The 18,291-nt window shown below is 41.6% G+C and overlaps 1 protein-coding gene across 4 annotated transcripts in view; it reads right to left on the bottom strand.

The window, feature by feature from the left end:
* Positions 1–18,291, bottom strand: part of tmem132e (transmembrane protein 132E) — a 426,995-nt gene that overhangs the window by 33,794 nt on the left and 374,910 nt on the right. For all 4 annotated transcript variants that reach the window (XR_014569810.1, XM_083774312.1, XM_083774311.1 and 1 more), the window contains one exon: positions 13,917–14,122. Coding sequence is in view for 3 of the 4 variants with exons in the window: in XM_083774312.1 (XP_083630438.1) it covers positions 13,917–14,122 (206 nt within the window). In the remaining variant the exon portion in view is untranslated. The remainder of the gene's footprint in view (positions 1–13,916; positions 14,123–18,291) is intronic.

The following is an 18,291-nucleotide window of genomic DNA, read 5'->3' on the forward strand; positions in this document are numbered from 1 at the left end:
TCAAACAGACAAATAATTAGAAAAGTATCTTTCTCATGAGTTCCGACAACATTGATCAGAGGACATTTGCGATATCTGACAACAAACAACACCCACTTAGGAAACTCCATTCCACAAGGTGTGGGATCTTCTCTATTAAAGGACCACATCCTTCGTATAATTGGTCCTCACTAATGTTCATGATAACATGCCACCATTTCTTTCCTACTCAGTCTGTGTCTCATGGGAGGGCTGGAGTTCAGAAACCCAGTGACATCATCGATGGGGAATCCAAGCCAATAGAAATTGCAGGCTTTCTATTCCTGAAAAGTTGCAATGCGATAATGGAAGCCATCGTTCTCACAATAATTAAAATCTAAATATATATATTTATAATTCTTGCCTAACGATGATGTCACTTAAAATACATTTAAAAGTTGGTGAATTGGTCCTTTAAAAGTATGTATGGTTCTTTTGTTCTCAAAGTGTGGTCCACTCAAACGCTCAGGGTTCCTTCAGGTGATACTTACAGGTCTGTAACTCTGAGAGTGAACAAATGGAACCATTTGGTTCTATTTGTTTACTCTCAGAGCTATGAGAGTCCTTGAGATTAAAACGTTTGAGGACTGGTATAACCTCCCTCTGTGCTGTTTGGTTGTTTTATTTACACACCACGCATAGTATACACTCATCTACAACTTGACCTAAATGTACAGTAGGTTAGGTGAACACTTGATTTGGGCAAATTTTATTTAATTTGATTTACTTAATAGATAGCAACCTCGGCGTGTGTCCCATTTGTTGTGATCAAAGTGCCAGTTCTCTATGTTTTGTGTTTGTCTTTTTGTTTTCTGAACTGTACCACTGCTTGTGGTTTTTGATTGGTTCTCATATTTAAATGCACCAAACCCATCTCCTGCCAGTCAATTAGCTGCACCCCCGCTAGAGATACCAGAAAAACAAGCAGGTGGCAAGACTTAATTAATACTTTGTAGCAAGTCCATATTTGACGTAAAGCTATTTTCAATGCAAAAGCCAAGGTGACTCACATTGACTCACGCATGTTTTTGCAGAAAATTTGTCATGCATCCAATGTGACAAAGTGTTAATTAGACTTTAATGCTAACGACATGTGACAGTGAAACATACGTTGGTTGTGATTAATTAGGTTCAACATGGGGATATCTAACCAGCACAGCACCGCAATTGGATCATACAATATCAAGAAGGCCTCCCAGACTCTGGATGAAGTCCAGAGTCGTGTTGCAGGGCATTCTAACTTAATTTCAAGGAGCCCTTATAACTCTGAGGCCCCTTTTCCACCGCGGTTGAACCGGTTCAGTTCTTTTTTTCAACCCAATACAGAACCGGGTCAGAGTGATTCCACTGAAAAGGAATTGGTTCAGAACCATAAAAGTCGGTTCGGAACTGGAACCAAAAAATGGCTGCCGGTTCCATGAAAGCAGGTTCCAAGAATCTAAAACGGAACCAGTTCTAGAACCAATTAAGTTAATTTGGTGAAAAGGGGGCCTACTAGTGTACAAATGGAACCAAATGGACCGTAAGGGTTACAGACCTGTGAAGTCAAGGAACCATGAGGTTCCCTGGACCACGGAAAGTCCGACAATTAGTGAGTGATATGTCACTTATAGGTGAAAATGCTTTAAAGTAAAAATAAATACAAATATGAATAGCAAAAATAGTATAAAAATAATAGATCTAGAAGCTCATAGCCCTTGTAGACATGCTATTTTCACTGTTTAAATGTATTTTTTTAAATAGTGAAATAGTGTCACACGCCGTGACGCCATACACTTCACATGTTAAAGTGAACAAGTTCTGATGTTCTGAAATTATGTAAAGTGCCCTGTGCTGTGCCAGCTGTGACAGATTTAACGTTAGTGAGAACGTTTCCAAGCGATAAACACTTCTCTCCATTTTCCTTCCACACCAAATCTCTTCACTGAAAAGACGTCCACACGCATGCACACACACACACCACACACACACACACACGCAAAAATGCATACTGTCACGTTTAGGGTGTCAAACATATGCGCAGTATCCCATTTTGAGCCTCGAGTCATTGTATAATTTCACATCAGAGCGCGTAATGAGAAGCATCACAGCATATTTCCATACGAATGACATCTGCAACATGTCTTATAGAGAGACGGACCTGAGCTGCAACTGCACGCGGTCTGCGATCATTTCCTTCTTCACCGAATCTGTTCCTTAAAAATAGCAGATCTACAAGCACACAACGTTGTGAGCTTATGCTGTAGATTGGCTATTTCTGGCGTTGAGGTTTAAATGGTTAAAAAAAAACACAGGGTTTTGGAAGAGCGCCTTCTTATTTCACAATACCCTATAGGAGGGTTAAATGAGCCAGGTGCATCCCCAGCCAAGCACGCAATCTGTTCTACAGATAGATGTATGAATTATACAAAGTCTCCAGCAGATCTGACGGGATGCCAGTCTGTCCTTAAAAGACCCTCCGCAGTCCCTAAAAGACCCTCCGCAGTGTGTGTGTGTGTGTGTGTGTGTGTGTGTGTGTGTGTGTGTGTGTGTGTGTGTGTGTTGTGCTAAACCCACATGCATATGCACAGTGAAATCAGTTGAGACCAAAATATGGTGCAGTGGTGGACGCAATCTAATCCAGCAGCAAATTATGACATCTGGGTATTTCACTATGGGACTCTGTGTGGCTTTGAGATGTCTGTCCTTGCTGTCAAGGAGACGTAGTTTAACCCGCGTTCACAGAGCATTCGAGGTAACGCCGTGACTACGCTGTGAGTCTGCAGACTCTTGATTAGAGTGGGAGAAAAAATAATGAGACAATCTTCTGTCTGCACATTCTCCCACGTGTGAGACCAAACTTCTACTGCTCTTCCGAGATGGAGTCCTCGCTTGGCAAGGGGTGATATTGTGCTTATGAGCAGTGGTGGAAAGTAATTTATTTAAGTACTGTACTTAAGTACAATGTTGAGGTATTTGTACTTTACTTGAGTATTTCCAATTTCCAATACTTTTAGAACAAAGGGAGTCTACCAAAATCACAGCCCATGGGGCAGTGATATAATTAATAAATCACTCCACAGAGAATCACTTTGGATCCATACACTTTAGAACCCAATGGTCTTAATGAAGAATTGAGCCTTTCATGTTTTTTATTTGACGGTCCCGGAGGTCTTAACCCCATTTGCTCTGAGAGTGTGATATTGTAATGGTTTTAATTCCACTGTTCCCTTGTATTCTTTATATTTGGCCCTATATGCATGGCCCTTACATATGTTCACTGTTTTTTCTTTTTTTTTTTTTTTTTAAGATATTTTTTTGCGGCTTACGCCTTTATTGATTTTTGAAGGGATAGAAAGTAGGCTGACAGGAAACGGGAGAGAGATGGGGGGATGACATGCGGTAAAGGCCGTGTCGGGTCCGGGAGTCGAACCCGTGGCACACCGCGACTGGATCACCAGTCCGGTGCCCAGACCGTTACGCTACGGCCTGGGCCTGTTCACTGTTGTTACTTAATGTTTTTTTTTATATAGTTTTATGTCTTTTATATGGTTGATTCACTGTTTAACTCTGTTAAACCGAGTTTCTCCATAGCCATACTCATATTTGTATAGACTGCTGGCAGAATGGGGTTATTACATGTAACATGGCCATCTTTCATTGGCTCATTGAAAGCCCAGCCCTCACCTACCCTGTATTTAAATACTTCCCTAAATGCTGCCACCTTTATGACTCTGATAGGTCGAAACGTTAGTCATTCTCTTGTACTATAGCACCTAATAAAAAGGCTCGAAATGTCCGTGCTGCTCCAGTGTCCTCTCCTACTTTTCCAATACTTTTATACTCGATAGATAGATAGATAGATAGATAGATAGATAGATAGATAGATAGATAGATAGATAGATAGATAGATAGATAGATAGCTTTATTGTCATTCAGCAGATACATAAAATGCATAAGAGAACGAAATGTCGTTTCACTGGCTTTTAGTATGCTAGTTAAAAGAGCTAAAATACTATTAAAATCTAAAATCCACTTAAAAACAAATAAATTAAAAGCACCATTAGTTCATTTGGAGACAAGATATTGCACAACAGGAGTCCTTATAGCAGCATATAGGGGGAAAGGTTAGGGGATATTGCACGTGTTCAAAAGTCTGATGGCTTGGGGGAAAAAGCTCTTGGAGAATCTTGCTGTTTTACTCCCAATGCTTCGATACCTTCTGCCAGAAGGCAACAGAGTGAACAGTCCCTGGTGTGGGTGGGTGGGGTCATTTCTGATGTTGTTGGCCCTAGACAGACAGCGGTTGTGCGCAATGTCCTTGATGGAAGGCAGTGATGTCCCGATAATTTTCTCCGCTTTACTCCACAACTCCCTACTGTACATCTCTGAGGCAAATATTGTACTTTTACTCCACTACATTTATTTGAAAACTTTAGGTACAAGGATTAAACCCGAGAAATTGCGGTACTTGGTTGTCTTGAGTGTAGAAGGTTTGGTTAACCACTTCCATTTGAAATTATTTATTCTCTATTTAACTTGATATGGCACATTGTACATAATGAATACTTTAACTTTTGGTACTTTAAGTACATTTTGATGCCAATACTTTGGTACTCAAGTACATTTTGAATTCCAGACTTTAAACGAAGTAACTACATTGCAGTATTGATACTTTTACTTAAGTAAAACATTTGAGTACTTTTTCCATCTCTGCATATGAGCTTGAGGCAGTACTACTTTTCAACCACCAGGGTGTTCTACCCAACACTAGAGTCTACAGTTCTCAACGGAACAACAAGGAGACCAGCTTCAAAAAACACTGCAGATGTGCTAGTTATAGTATTAACATACTCTACCCAACAACAGCGGTTAAAATAATGTTTTATTCATAAAAACTTCTGGATTGCAGCTTTGCAGCAGTTTCACAATAAAGGTTCAGACAAAGTTGACCTTCCCGGGGAATGTATTCCAGGAATAAGCTTTATTTTAATTTTTTCTGTTTTCTGCCAAGCAGAATGTTGTCTGTTCTGTCTCTGATACAGCCGGACAAGCTGCAGCTTCACTGCACACAGATTGACCCCGCTGTCCTTTTTTAGAACATGTTAGCGGATAATGCGGCCAGTGAGCAATGCTGCTGCAACATAGCAAAAGACGCACTGCAGGCCAAGAGACCTTGTGTGGGACACAATGTGTCACACTGCAGAGTGGACCAGTGACGCTGTCGGGATGTAAAAGTGGGGGGGGGACAATATTCGAGATTGAGAGTTGAGAGTAGAGAGCAAATTTACTCCACATAAGGTAGGCTATTATAGATTATATTATATTATAGATTGCGTAACAAAATGGGGACGGTGCTATAGAGAGACCACCAGTGCCAGTCGGGAAAATGACTAAATAAATAGACCAGTCATTCCCCAATAGTGCTGGGACATTCAGACCCAAATGACCACCTCTCCAGCGCCTATGGAGTGGACAGTGTACTACACACTATGTGGAAGAATCGCAGAAAAGGTACACACAGAGGAGAGGACGACTAGAGCGTTAAACCACTTAAACACCATCCTGTAATAAATTAAAACCAAACTACAAGTTCACATTACGTCATGGCGAAGTGATGTGTTGTGAAATTGTAAATCATTTTTTTACTCTTTTGGGTACAACTTAGTTTTTTTTTATGTTGAAATGTTGGTTTGAATTGTTTGGACATTTTTAAGCATAATTACATCCCCCAAATTGGGACACAGAGCAGCATAAGAATGAGATGGGGAGAGAGAGAGAGAGAGAGAGAGAGAGAGAGAGAGAGAGAGAGAGAGAGATGTGAGTATGAGAGGGAGATTGTCAACTCATGCTTGTGAGTGTAAATTAGCAGACAGCATTTCCATAAAATGAATATGATTACTTTAGCTGGGCGCCTGGGCCTGTTGTAAGCATAAAAGCCAGGATCTTGTTTTGGTGTTGCATAAACTGAAATGATAACATCAAAGTACTTAAATTGAAATGAAATAAGTGACTATTATCACCTGATTATAGCTATACAATAAAATGGTAAATTGTATCAAGACACATACAGTATACGCACGCTAGTCAACTCCATAAGCCAATGCACTGTTTTGCCTGATGAGCCTTTTTTTGTGTGCTCGGCACCTTTATCTTGGAAAACAGACATACGGTATATTTTTATTCAGTCAAATAGCGTTAACTCCAAGTCTCCATCTACAAATACACTCTTAAGATCCCGGATTAGGCCTAGCTTAACTTTTATTTTTAACTATACTTTAAATAAAGTGATGTTTAGTAAAGGCAAATCCATCTAAGCTGCTCAGCTTTTTGCCAATGACACATTGATTACACTCTGTTCTCAGCATGCATTTGATCTGTGAAGAATGGCTAATGAAGTTTAATGAAGATAATTTGGGTATTACAGTCATTATTGTCTGCAGATTTTATGGATGGTAGGAGGCAACAGAAGTAGAACATGTATCCATCAATGAAGACACTGACTTCACTAGAAACATCATTAAACCTAAAAAGAATTAAAGACCCATGGGGTAAACGACTCCCACGTGAGTAGACCTGTCTAGCCGGCGGTGGCTGGGCGGCGGTGGCTCAGGGGTAGAGTGCCTGGATGGTAACCATAAGGTTGCCAGTTCGAACCCCGGCTCCCCCAGAGTTACTGTCGAAGTGTCCTTGAGCAAGACACTGAACCCCTTATTGCTCCCGATGTGCTAGTTGGTGCCTTGCATGGTTTCCGCTGCCATCGGTGTATGAATGTATGTGTGAATGGGTGAATGTAATGCACAATCTCTGTAAAGCGCCTTGGATAAAGGCGCTATATAAATGCACCATTTACCATTTAGCCGGTATTTTATCAGCAATAGACAAAAGTTAGGCACGTCAACTACATTTGCTGTTTTTTCTCACTTCGCACAACACTACAGGGCTTTGTACAAACTGTACATAAAGCATTATGAAAGGCTCTGTTCTCAGCAGATCCTGCAGTATGCAACAATCAACAAGAATGAGTCATCAAAGAACAGCAGCAATATTAAATTGTTCATTGCTGGTCCTAGTAGCTTGAGTGTCAAATGACTGATATTCTATGAAAGAACATTTTCTAAGATAAAATATATGTAGCTTCTGTGCACAGCATGTTAGCTCCCTTTTAGTACAGCAGATAATAGGAACGATCTTTCACTCGGTGATACAAGCGTGAAATTTGGCATGAACATGCCTCTGGGTCACCTCTTTAACTTTTTTAACCGAGCCAACGCAAATTCCAAAATGGCGGTCATTTTTCAAGATGGCCGCCAAATAAAAAAACCCTTTTGTGGCGGTTCTGGACAACCGTGGGTGCGGCCGACTCGAGACCGGGCACTGCACTCCCTGTGGGTGTGTGGAACGTGTGTGTCGAATTTGAAGTCGGTGGGGCGAACGGTTCTCGGGTTGCGTGGATTACAGATGTACACACGCACACAAAAATCGTGAAATATAGAAGATCATTGGAACGGTTGTTCGCTTGGTAATACAAGCGTGAAATTTGGCATGAACATGCCTCTGGGTCACCTCTTTAACTTTTTTAACCGAGCCAGCGAAAAATCCAATATGGCGGTCATTTTTCAAGATGGCCGCCAAATAAAAAAGGCCTTTTGTGGCGGTTCTGGACAACCGTGGGTGCGGCCGACTCGAGACCGGGCACTGCACTCCCTGTGGGTGTGTGGAACGTGTGTGTCGAATTTGAAGTCGGTGGCGCGAACGGTTCTCGGGTTACGTGGATTACAGATGTACACACGCACACAAAATTTGTGCAATATAGCTGATCATTGGAACGGTTGTTCGCTTGGTGATACAAGCGTGACATTTGCCATGAACCTTCCTTTGGGTCACCTTCTAAATGTTAGCCTATGTCTAATGTTTTAATGTAGATGTTATAAATGTTAAGTCCTGTTTGCAAATGTTCAAAACACTATAGGAGTGCTATTTGGTGATTCCCATCACAAACGTATAGGCAAAGATAAGCTGAAATGTAGAATCAGTATAATCTTGGCGGCCATCTTGAAATATTTGGCCGCCATCTTTGATTTTCAAGTGGCTCGGTTTCTTAAGTCGAATATTGACCTTCAAAGATGACTTGTACCAAATTTCACGCTTGTATCACCTTGTGAAAGATTCTCTCACAATATGGCTCTAGCCACTTCAGTATGAAAACTAAAAAGAATAACATAAAAATAAGAAAATAATATAAAGAATAAAAACATATATATATATATATATATTTAAAAAAAAATCTATCTATCTATCTATCTATCTATAATGGTGAAATTTTTCCAAAAATGTGTAAGAAATGTAGACATAGGCTAACATTTAGATGTGGCGGCCATCTTGAAATAGCACCGCCATATTGTATTCTTGGATGGCTCGGTTAAAAAAGTTAAAGAGGTGACCCAAAGGAAGGTTCATGGCAAATCACCAAGCGAACAACCGTTCCAATGATCAGCTATATTGCACAAATTTTGTGTGCGTGTGTACATCTGTAATCCACGTAACCCAAGAACCGTTCGCCCCACCGACTTCAAATTCGACACACACGTTCCACACACCCACAGGGAGTGCAGTGCCCGGTCTTGAGTCGGCCGCACCCACGGTTGTCCAGAACCGCCACAAAAGGCCTTTTTTATTTGGCGGCCATCTTGAAAAATGACCACCATATTGGATTTTTCGCTGGCTCGGTTAAAAAAGTTAAAGAGGTGACCCAGAGGCATGTTCATGCCAAATTTCACGCTTTCAAGCGAACAACCGTTCCAATGATCTTCTATATTTCAAGATTTTTGTGTGCGTGTGTACATCTGTAATCCACGTAACCCGAGAACCGTTCGCCCCACCGACTTCAAATTCGACACACACGTTCCACACATCCACGTCTCGAGTCGGCCGCACCCACGGTTGTCCAGAACCGACACAAAAGTTTTTTTTAATTTGGCGGCCATCTTGAAAAATGACCGCCATTTTGGAATTTGCGTTGGCTCGGTTAAAAAAGTTAAAGAGGTGACCCAGAGGCATGTTCATGCCAAATTTCACGCTTGTATCACCGAGTGAAAGGTTCTCTCACAATATGGCTCTTAGCCGCTGTACTATTTGTAGTATTTCAAAATGCCGCCATAATCAGAGAGTACCGACATAATATAATATATTCAATACCAGTAAGACGCCTGAGGGCGAGGTCGCGTGCACGCATCCGCCTGGGTGACAGCAGACTGCTGGGCGAGTGCTGGTGCTTTGGCATGGGTGGTCAGTTCAACATATGGAATGAATTCTGTACTGGCCATATATGGAGTGTGTCTTGAGTGTAGAAGGTTTGATGTGGTTAGATCAACTATGGAATGTCAGAACAGATCAGCTCCATATATGGAAATCTAAGGGTGGCAGCGGGGGCAGTGACTTGAGTGTACAGGGTTTGATGAGGGCCCAGGTAGTGCCAGGCCTTAATTCTTTGGGCAGTCCCGTCTAGAGTTTAAATGGACAGGTATCAGTCAAAAGGGAGACATCGATGAGGAAGGATGGATGGGGAATGATCAACATATGGAATATCAGAACAGGTCAGCTCCATATGGAGATATAAGGGTTTGAGATCAGATGTAGAGTTGCCGGCCAATATTGATGACATCAGGGGTCTCCATGTATGGGCATTCCCAAATGGGCTTAATATTGATTACCCATCCCTGATGATGTCACGTAATGTCACGAGGTCATGCCTGGGGTGACGAACCAACCAACCAACCAACTGACTGACTGACTGACTGATGGGAAATGCACAATTTCATAGTAAATGTGACGTGCGGTCACAATAATATTCTATTTATAGTCACTCATAGGAATAGACTGTGACAATCAGGAATAGTCTGGTGACCACCGGAGAGATGGGGTGACAGCCAGAATGTAGACGGCACCCGGGAGCAGTATGGGTTGGGTTGGGTTCTTTAATACAGTAATATACTATAACATAAACGTTACAATTCACTTTTGACCCATCTGCAATAGAAGAAAAAGGGTCCTGTAGCTCTACATACAGCAAGTATCCACTTGTAGTCCAATTCTGAATTCTGCTTGATATACCAAGTGATACGAGGTTGAAATTACTTTTCTATCATAAAATGTTGAAAAGCTCTGGTTCATTATTTCCATTCTGTTCTCAATTTTATCAAGCAAGAAGTACCACATTACTCGGTGTAAATCAATCCTTGTACACAAATAGGTATATCATTAGGACAAGATTTCACAAGATACAAGCCCCTTTTATGCAGACCGTTCATGGCAGAAATCTTATGGCCCATCATTCCGCCTCGCTGGTCTCTATAGAAGGTAGAGACACATTTCTGTGCCGTCTTTTAGCCAGCAGCGGTGGCAGTCACCGAGCTGAAAACGCACAGCCGGCACGGCGGAACAGGGGTGTTAATGTTCATTAAAGCAGCGGTTGTGTTGTTAAGATGTTTCAAAAACATTTAAAAGAAAGGCAATTTGTATCTAGATTAGATCATTAGACCATTAGATCCACATGAATCCACATGAGTATGTATATGTATGTATGGATGTATGTATGTATGTATTTGGTTAAAATGGGTAGGGTTTAAAAAAAGGCAAAAGCTTGCTCTGTTGCACTGGCCTAAAAGTGGGTCCTTAAAAACTGCTTCAACTTCTGAAATGTATGTATGTAGGAATGCATGTATGTGTGTGTGTATGTATTTAAAAGGGGGGCTTTTTGTAAAAAGCCCAGCCCACAATACCATCATATATTTATTATTTTATATATGTATTTATTTTCTATTATATTATTTATGTATAAAAAACAAATATGTATTTTAAATACAGAGCAACAATTAGATGTGTGAAAAAACTGAAAATACATTTCACACAGGGCAGGCAGACTAATGGATAAATACATTAAAGAATTTAAGCATATCGTAATAACAAAACAACTGGAAAAATCTAACAAAAAAACAAAAAAAAACACACAGCTTCTGTACACAGGTCCTGCTAGATGAAAGGGCATGGAGTCAGTCAAACCGTTGGCAATGTGTCTAATCAATTTGAAACATCTTGTGTGGAAGTGCAACTTCTGGCCATGAGGGTGAAGGGTGGGTGAAGCCAGAGGAAAGGCCATGGCGTCACCAAAATGTGAATGTGCACAACAGATTTCATGGCAGTTGTTTTTCTTATTTGGGATTGGCACCTATAGTGGTTGGCGGACCGACCGACTGCCCCTTGCATCCTTTGAGCCCTGCTACGTGGTGGGCTTAGAAATAAAATAAATATTTACGCCCTGCACCAATCGGATCAGTAAAGTTCGATACAGTTCTAGCTTCAGCCCTTCTTTGAGTGCAGCAGAGCGCCATCCTTAACACCTTTTCATCCTTTAACATTAAAGGATGAAAAGGTGTTCAGGATTAAAGGATTTGAGTTTAGAACTACCTTTGTGTTGTGTAACTTGTGTTATGAAAGAGTGAACAGCAGGTCCACCGCCAGTCTTCACCTCTACCCAAATGTTTATACCCATCATCCTCCTTGAATTCAGTTTAAAAATCAGAGCTACTTCGACTGAAATATCAAATCAAACAATAAAAAATAAACAATCCACAAAGTGCATCAACCACCATATGCATTGTTGCATAAATCTTCAATACCATTCCCTATGTAAAGAATGTTCCAAAGAGTATGCTCTATATAGAATTTAGAATGGAGGGCCTGGGCCATGGCTCAGTTCTGACGTCAGTTCTGTGTCAGACATGCCCAAATATGAAGTGTTGTGATGTCAGAACAGGCCATCTCCATATAAGGAGATACCGGTGTTCATGTCCAACCGGCTATCAGACGGACTAAATACCGGGCACTGTGGGGGTGTGGAACGCGTGTGTTGAATTTGAAGTCAGTGGGGTGAACGGTTCTCGATTTACGTGGAGTACGTATGGAGAGACTTGGTGCATTTATAGATAGGCCAAGATATATCATATTTAAAACTGGTATGCTGAAACTCAATTGAGAATGTTAATTCACAATCAATAAACAAAACAAAAAGCATGTATACACAGTCAAATCTGAGTGTTCATGTATCCATTTATACATTCTCAGATTACAAATCACACTCTGGATTTACAGCGTAGTCAAAGCCACCTCTGCACCGTTACATCATGTTCCTTGTGAAAAATGACATCACCCCGTTCACCTGTGTCACCCCCCCTACAGTCTTGCATATTTTTATAATGTGGCTGTGAAAGAAAGAGTTCTTTCATCATGCTGCCTGACAAGGCCACATTCTCAGCACAGTCTACACTAACTTGGAGCCAATGGCAAATTCAGGTGACAATGTTCTCGCTCAAATGTGTCATTTGCCTTCAACTCAGTCTACTGCACCGTGCGTCATCGTGCGTTGACGACACAAGGCTCATTACTCGGCTGAGACTAGCATTTCTGAACACTATGGCTATGGCTGTATTACCGTGTGCACGTCCCCACGCGGCAAAAGTACTACAATATGTTAATGAGATATTAGAAAAGGAGGTTAATTTGTGTTCAGGGTTGAGCGGATTTATAGCCCTCGTTCCCACGGGTATTATTATTATCCCTAAATACAGGCTAGCATGATAAATCTTTGTGGTTTATATTCTTTCAGTTGAGATCATTCCACTTTCATTGCCCTCTATATTCCATCTATTGACAACAAGCTATAATATTGACATGAAGGCCACACGGGTGGCCTTGATCCTTGAGGAGGGCAATGACATAAAACAGACATGAGAACTGGCTTGGATGACTGAATCACATGCAGTACAGTACAGTACATATGCACAGTACTGTAAATCTGTCAAATTATACTAGACTTCACTGTACAACAAGTAGCAATAATAGCATATCATACAAACTATACAAGCTATTTTAGAAAATGTGAACATTTGCTCCGAGGGTCTGCACTTTTGGCACCCTACTCTTTTCTAGCCTGGCATGGCCAGACTAATATCACTGCATATTGTGCTGTTGTGACGTGTTGTGTGCTTGTAGTTCAGCTACTGAATGTTTGCCTATTTTTTATATACATGTACAGAATAGGGAAGCTAGGGTTCCTGTGGTTAATACAGTATACTGTATGTGATTCTTACAGGTTCAGGTACTAATATTGTAAATGAGCCTCTTTCAGACAGAACCGATCAATGACCTGGTTGTTAGTATAATGAGACCTTACATGTTCTTTCGGCACCCAGTGTTAAATAGCTACCTATAGTTTCTGATAGCACTAAAAGCTTTCTAAGCATTTTAATCAATGTCAAATTAAGCCTGCTAGACTAAAATGTCATGACTGTTTTAAAGTAGTTAAATTAGTTTTAAGTGGATTATGCTCTATTATTACTCTCTAGAGTCTAGTACAATCCTAGCATGACATTGAAAGAGGACAGTGCAGTGCTGAACTGGTAGTCTGGTACTGTATATCCATTGCTCTGGCTCCTTTAATCAATCAACCGGATCGTATATTTAATATATAATGAAATGACAAATCATTTGACAAAACACTGCTGACTTTCCTTCTGAGATGTCATGGGTGGTGACACAGAGCTTGTCATTACCATGTTGCAGTACTGTACTTGACCTGCCATACAAGAGGCAGTACCCTCTATTAGAATGGTTCTCAAAGTGTGTGTGTGTGTGTGCGTGCGTGTGTGCGTGCGTGCGTGCGTGCGTGCGTGCGTGCATGCGTGCGTGCGTGCGTGCAAACACTTTAACCATTAAAATATTTGAAACATCTTGAACAAAGTATTTTAAGAAGGGGGTCCGTGGCCGTATACATATCAATCCGAGGGTCCTTGACATGAAAAGGTTTGAGAACCATGTGCTATTCTATTAAAATGAATTGCTATGTGGAGTTGAGAGCTCACCTGCGATCGGGCAGAATCGGTACCCTCCAGCCTTTGATGAAACTGAGGTTGTTGTCTGAAAGTTCCACGTTCAGCGGAAGCTTGGGTACCCAGACTGTCAGCTCCAACGGAGCACTCAGATGTTCGTAGCTGAAGATGACCCTGGCATTCATGGATCCACGGGTCTCCTTCCCGTTGACGAACACGTAGTCGCAGTTCATGGAGACCTGGGGTAGACACGGGTCAACAGTCAGCCACCATCTATATGGTAATAGTCACGTCAGCGGCTGAGGGTGTGGGTGATATGTGATGATGTACAGTGGCAAAGCAATACACGTGTCAGAGTAGCAATTCATTACGTCAGATTTTTACGGTCGAGCAAATATAATGAATTATGTCTCCCTCTCACTTGCTGACTGCTCATTTAAGACACAATAATACCCCTGTTAATGCCCTAACTTTGCGCTGGGAGGGACATGTTGGACTATATGCAAATAATGCTGATGTGCAAACAAATAACAATGTTTATGTGGAGATGTTTCTGTACTATGATTTGCATCTCTTATGCAGCACAGGAAGAGGGCCTAAGTAGCTGCATTCAAGCCTGTTTACAACAACCGTCACCACCAAACCCACCCATCTCTATCACCAATTCTAATTTCAGCACAGTAATCTATGTGCCGATCGACACATAATGTGCCAATCAGACAAGTAATTTGCATGAAACAAACGCTGAAGGCACCAACTCTAATTCATAATCAGACATAATAATGATTGCTGAATCCATATGAGAGTCTTCATTAGATAGTAATATTATACTTATGTAATATGACACAGCAGGGGTATGTGCTTTCAACGTATGAAGTGGAAATTCAAGAATAAAATTCCTCCAAGGAATTACAATATTGAACTGAAATCCGTGCCTTAGGGTTTTCATTTACTCAAAGACTCTAGCTCCAGCTGAATTATCATAAATACTTGTGCAACCGTCTAATACTAAATTATTAACTGCAATAGATCTAGGGGGGCAGGGGGGGGGGGCTTTGCTTTTGGGATCCCATTGAAGATTTATCTGACAGTGGGAGGGTGCTGACATTGTAATCAGAGCAGCTAATCTCCCGCAAATGGAGGTCGAACCGGCCGGTCTTCTCAGGGCTGGAGATTCATCATAGCTGGGAGGAGGTCTGAGTAATAAAATTCCCCTTCCACACAGACAGGCTAGAGGTGGAGAGGGACTGTGTTTTCCTCTGGTTCGGGCTAATGCAATTCCAGAGGATTTGACCTCAGAAATTACCCCAAGAGCCTTCCTTGGTGTGCTGTTATTGTTCTTGTGGAGAAGATGCATGGCATCATCTGTACATACAGGCTTGTAAAAAGAAGTAATGAAAAAAAGGAAAGCTAAATAACAACACAATATCCTAGAGGTCCCTTGATTAATCCCTTAGTGGCACTTCTGTGATGATGAAGTACCCCCCCGCCCCCCCCCCCCCCCCCCCACACACACACACACACACACACACACACACACACACACACACACACACACACACACACACACACACACACACACACACACACACACACACACACACACACACACACACACACACACACACACACACACACACACACACACACACACACACACACAGACAGACAGACAGAGAGAGAGAATATACTGAGTGGACGTATATCCAGTAAGTCGGACTGTGAGTCCAGTAACTAGCTGTGAGTGCTCTCTGCAGCTGCGTTGGTGTCTATTGCTGCTGATAAACTTGGCCAGCTAATTGCCAGTCAAAAGCTGTTAGCAGCTACGGGCATCAGAGGCCCCATGGGAGACTGCTGAGGAGGGCTTTCAACGCACCATGTTGCCAGATTGCCAGCTCACGGCCGCTAATGTGCTGTGGCACCTTCCACAGTGCCAACAGATTGCCTGGGTGGAGTGGACAGTTTCTGGCCACTTCAAGCTGTGTACTAGCCATGCGTGATTATAATCAACACCCCAAGGACATTTAAATATAGGTAAAGGACACCTGATACGGGCTAATTCAGAAGACCGAATTTTCGTCTGGAAAATGGAACATTTTACACAATAAATTGGGTTAAAGTAAAGAGTTAAAGAGGGACTGAGACAGGGGCGAAAAGAGGTGTCAGAGGATCCAATAATAGAGACGTGATAAATGTCCTCAAGCACATGTTCACTGGTTCACTGTGCTAGGAAGGAAAGCAAGAAAGAAAGAAAGAAATATCTTGTTCAGCATTTTGCAAATTCATGAATAATTTAGGCTTAATAGCCGCTTAACCGAATACACAATACTGACTAACTTAAATCAATCTCAACAGTGTAGATAACAAATAATTCATCTCCATGTCTTATTTATTTTCCCTCTCATCAACAGTGCAATATACTTTCTATAATGCACTAGTTCAACATCATGACCTGCCGCATTCTATAGTAATGAGTGCCAATATCTCCCTATAACAGTAGTCAGACCACATTTGTATAAAAGTGTCGCACTTAACGTCTTAATTAACTTAATCTACTGTATCAATGACCTCCAGCTGTCAAAAACAGTGAAATATTAACGAGAAACAGTTTGCCACTGGGTGAAAATGAATTACTAATTTGTACATTGAACAGAAGAAGAAGAAAAGAAGAAATGCGTTCTGGTAAAACAAGTTTACCAAGGGTAACTGGACTAAGCATCAGATACTTGTTTACAGCCAGGCCCACGTGGAGCATTTCATGGTAGTGGTTCAATGCCTTGTCCAAGGGCACTTCAACGGTGGTAATTTTAACGTGTCGGACCGCTGATTCGAACTGGCGACCTTCCGATATCTAGCCCGCTCCGCAATCCACTCGGCCACCGCTGCCACAACAAACTATTTATGAGGTCAATGAAGTTAAAATCTAAACTGGTTCCTACTCTGCATCCTAATAAATAATCGGCACTTTGGCTATCAGTCTTTTTAAGACTTAACTCTTTAGATGTTTCTACCGTGAGCTGGTATTGCACCATTACTAAGACTGGTGTGCGTTTAGCATCCTCCTGCACAGTCTTAAAATCTAAACACACACCAAAAGCGCCGAATCAATGCTATCTTATCCGGAATGCCACAGCATTCCTGGTCTTCGTCATCCGAGAATTCTGACATGTCTCCTCCCATTGTGTTTCCTTCACTGGCTTCCCGGTTGCTGCCGTACCCAGTACAAAACACTGGTGATGGTGCCCCCTATACCGCCAGGGCGTGATCCAACCCCACACACCACTTCAATCAGCTAACACAGGATGTCTGTTCGGACCTTCCCTAAAACAAACTGGCCAATGCTCCTCACGTCCTAAACTCCTGACTCCCAAGCTGTGGAATAAATAACCCATTGCAGACAGAAGTGCAATCTCACTCCCCATTTTCTGCTGCAGTCTGAAAACATGTTCTCTGTTCTAACCCCTATAGCACTACTCTTTGGTGTCCTTTCTTTTTTTTTTTTTAAGATATTTTTTTGCGGCTTACGCCTTTTATTGATTTTTGAAGGGACAGACAGTAGGCTGACAGGAAACGGGAGAGAGATGGGGGAATGACATGCAGTAAAGGCCGTGTCGGGTCCGGGAGTCGAACCCGCGGCACACTGCGACTGGATTACCAGTCCGGTGCCCAGACCGTTACGCTACGGCCTGGGCCTTTGGTGTCCTTTCTTGTCACCGTTTTATCACCACTGTTTTGGCATTCAATCATAAATATTGATAATGAAACTGTTATAATTACAACAATACACTCAATATCATGTTATGCATTGTATTAAAATTGGTGTGCTGATCTATAGCATAGCTTGTGATTCGTGAATTATTAATTGTGAAAGGCCTAACATGGGAAAAAGTGGCTAACGCAGTGGTTCTTAAAGTGGGGTCCAGGGAGTTCCTTGAGGCGGATGCAAATTAACCCTTAAAGGCCTATTCATATACTAACTCGGTGGTTAGTAAAAACAGAAAGACGCGTTGGGGTGAGCAGTGAGTCGCTTATCACCGCTATTTTCTAGTTTTCCCAACCACCGTGGTCAGTAGGTTATCACCTAAAAACTGTAATATGCGTGAGCAAGTCTATAACTCTGTGAGCTAGGGCATCCTTGAAATTAAAAAAGTTTGAGAACCAGTGGGCTAAACTAAAGCATAGCTTTATGCATAATGCTATTGAAATGCATTCAATATAGTGATGCTCCTTATCTTGTAATCTTTAAATTTAATTTAAAAAAACAACTGAATTTCCCCTCGGGTGTAATTACACTTGCATCCTATCTCTAACCTTATGAGATACTCCAGGCAAAAGAACATTCAAAATCCAACAACAAATTATATATACTAGTCCTTACCCGTTCTGAATATATGAACAGCAAATCATG

The sequence above is a fragment of the Protomyctophum parallelum genome, assembly GCF_964188405.1.
Source record: "Protomyctophum parallelum genome assembly, chromosome: 1".
Taxonomy (NCBI): Eukaryota; Metazoa; Chordata; class Actinopteri; order Myctophiformes; family Myctophidae; genus Protomyctophum; species Protomyctophum parallelum.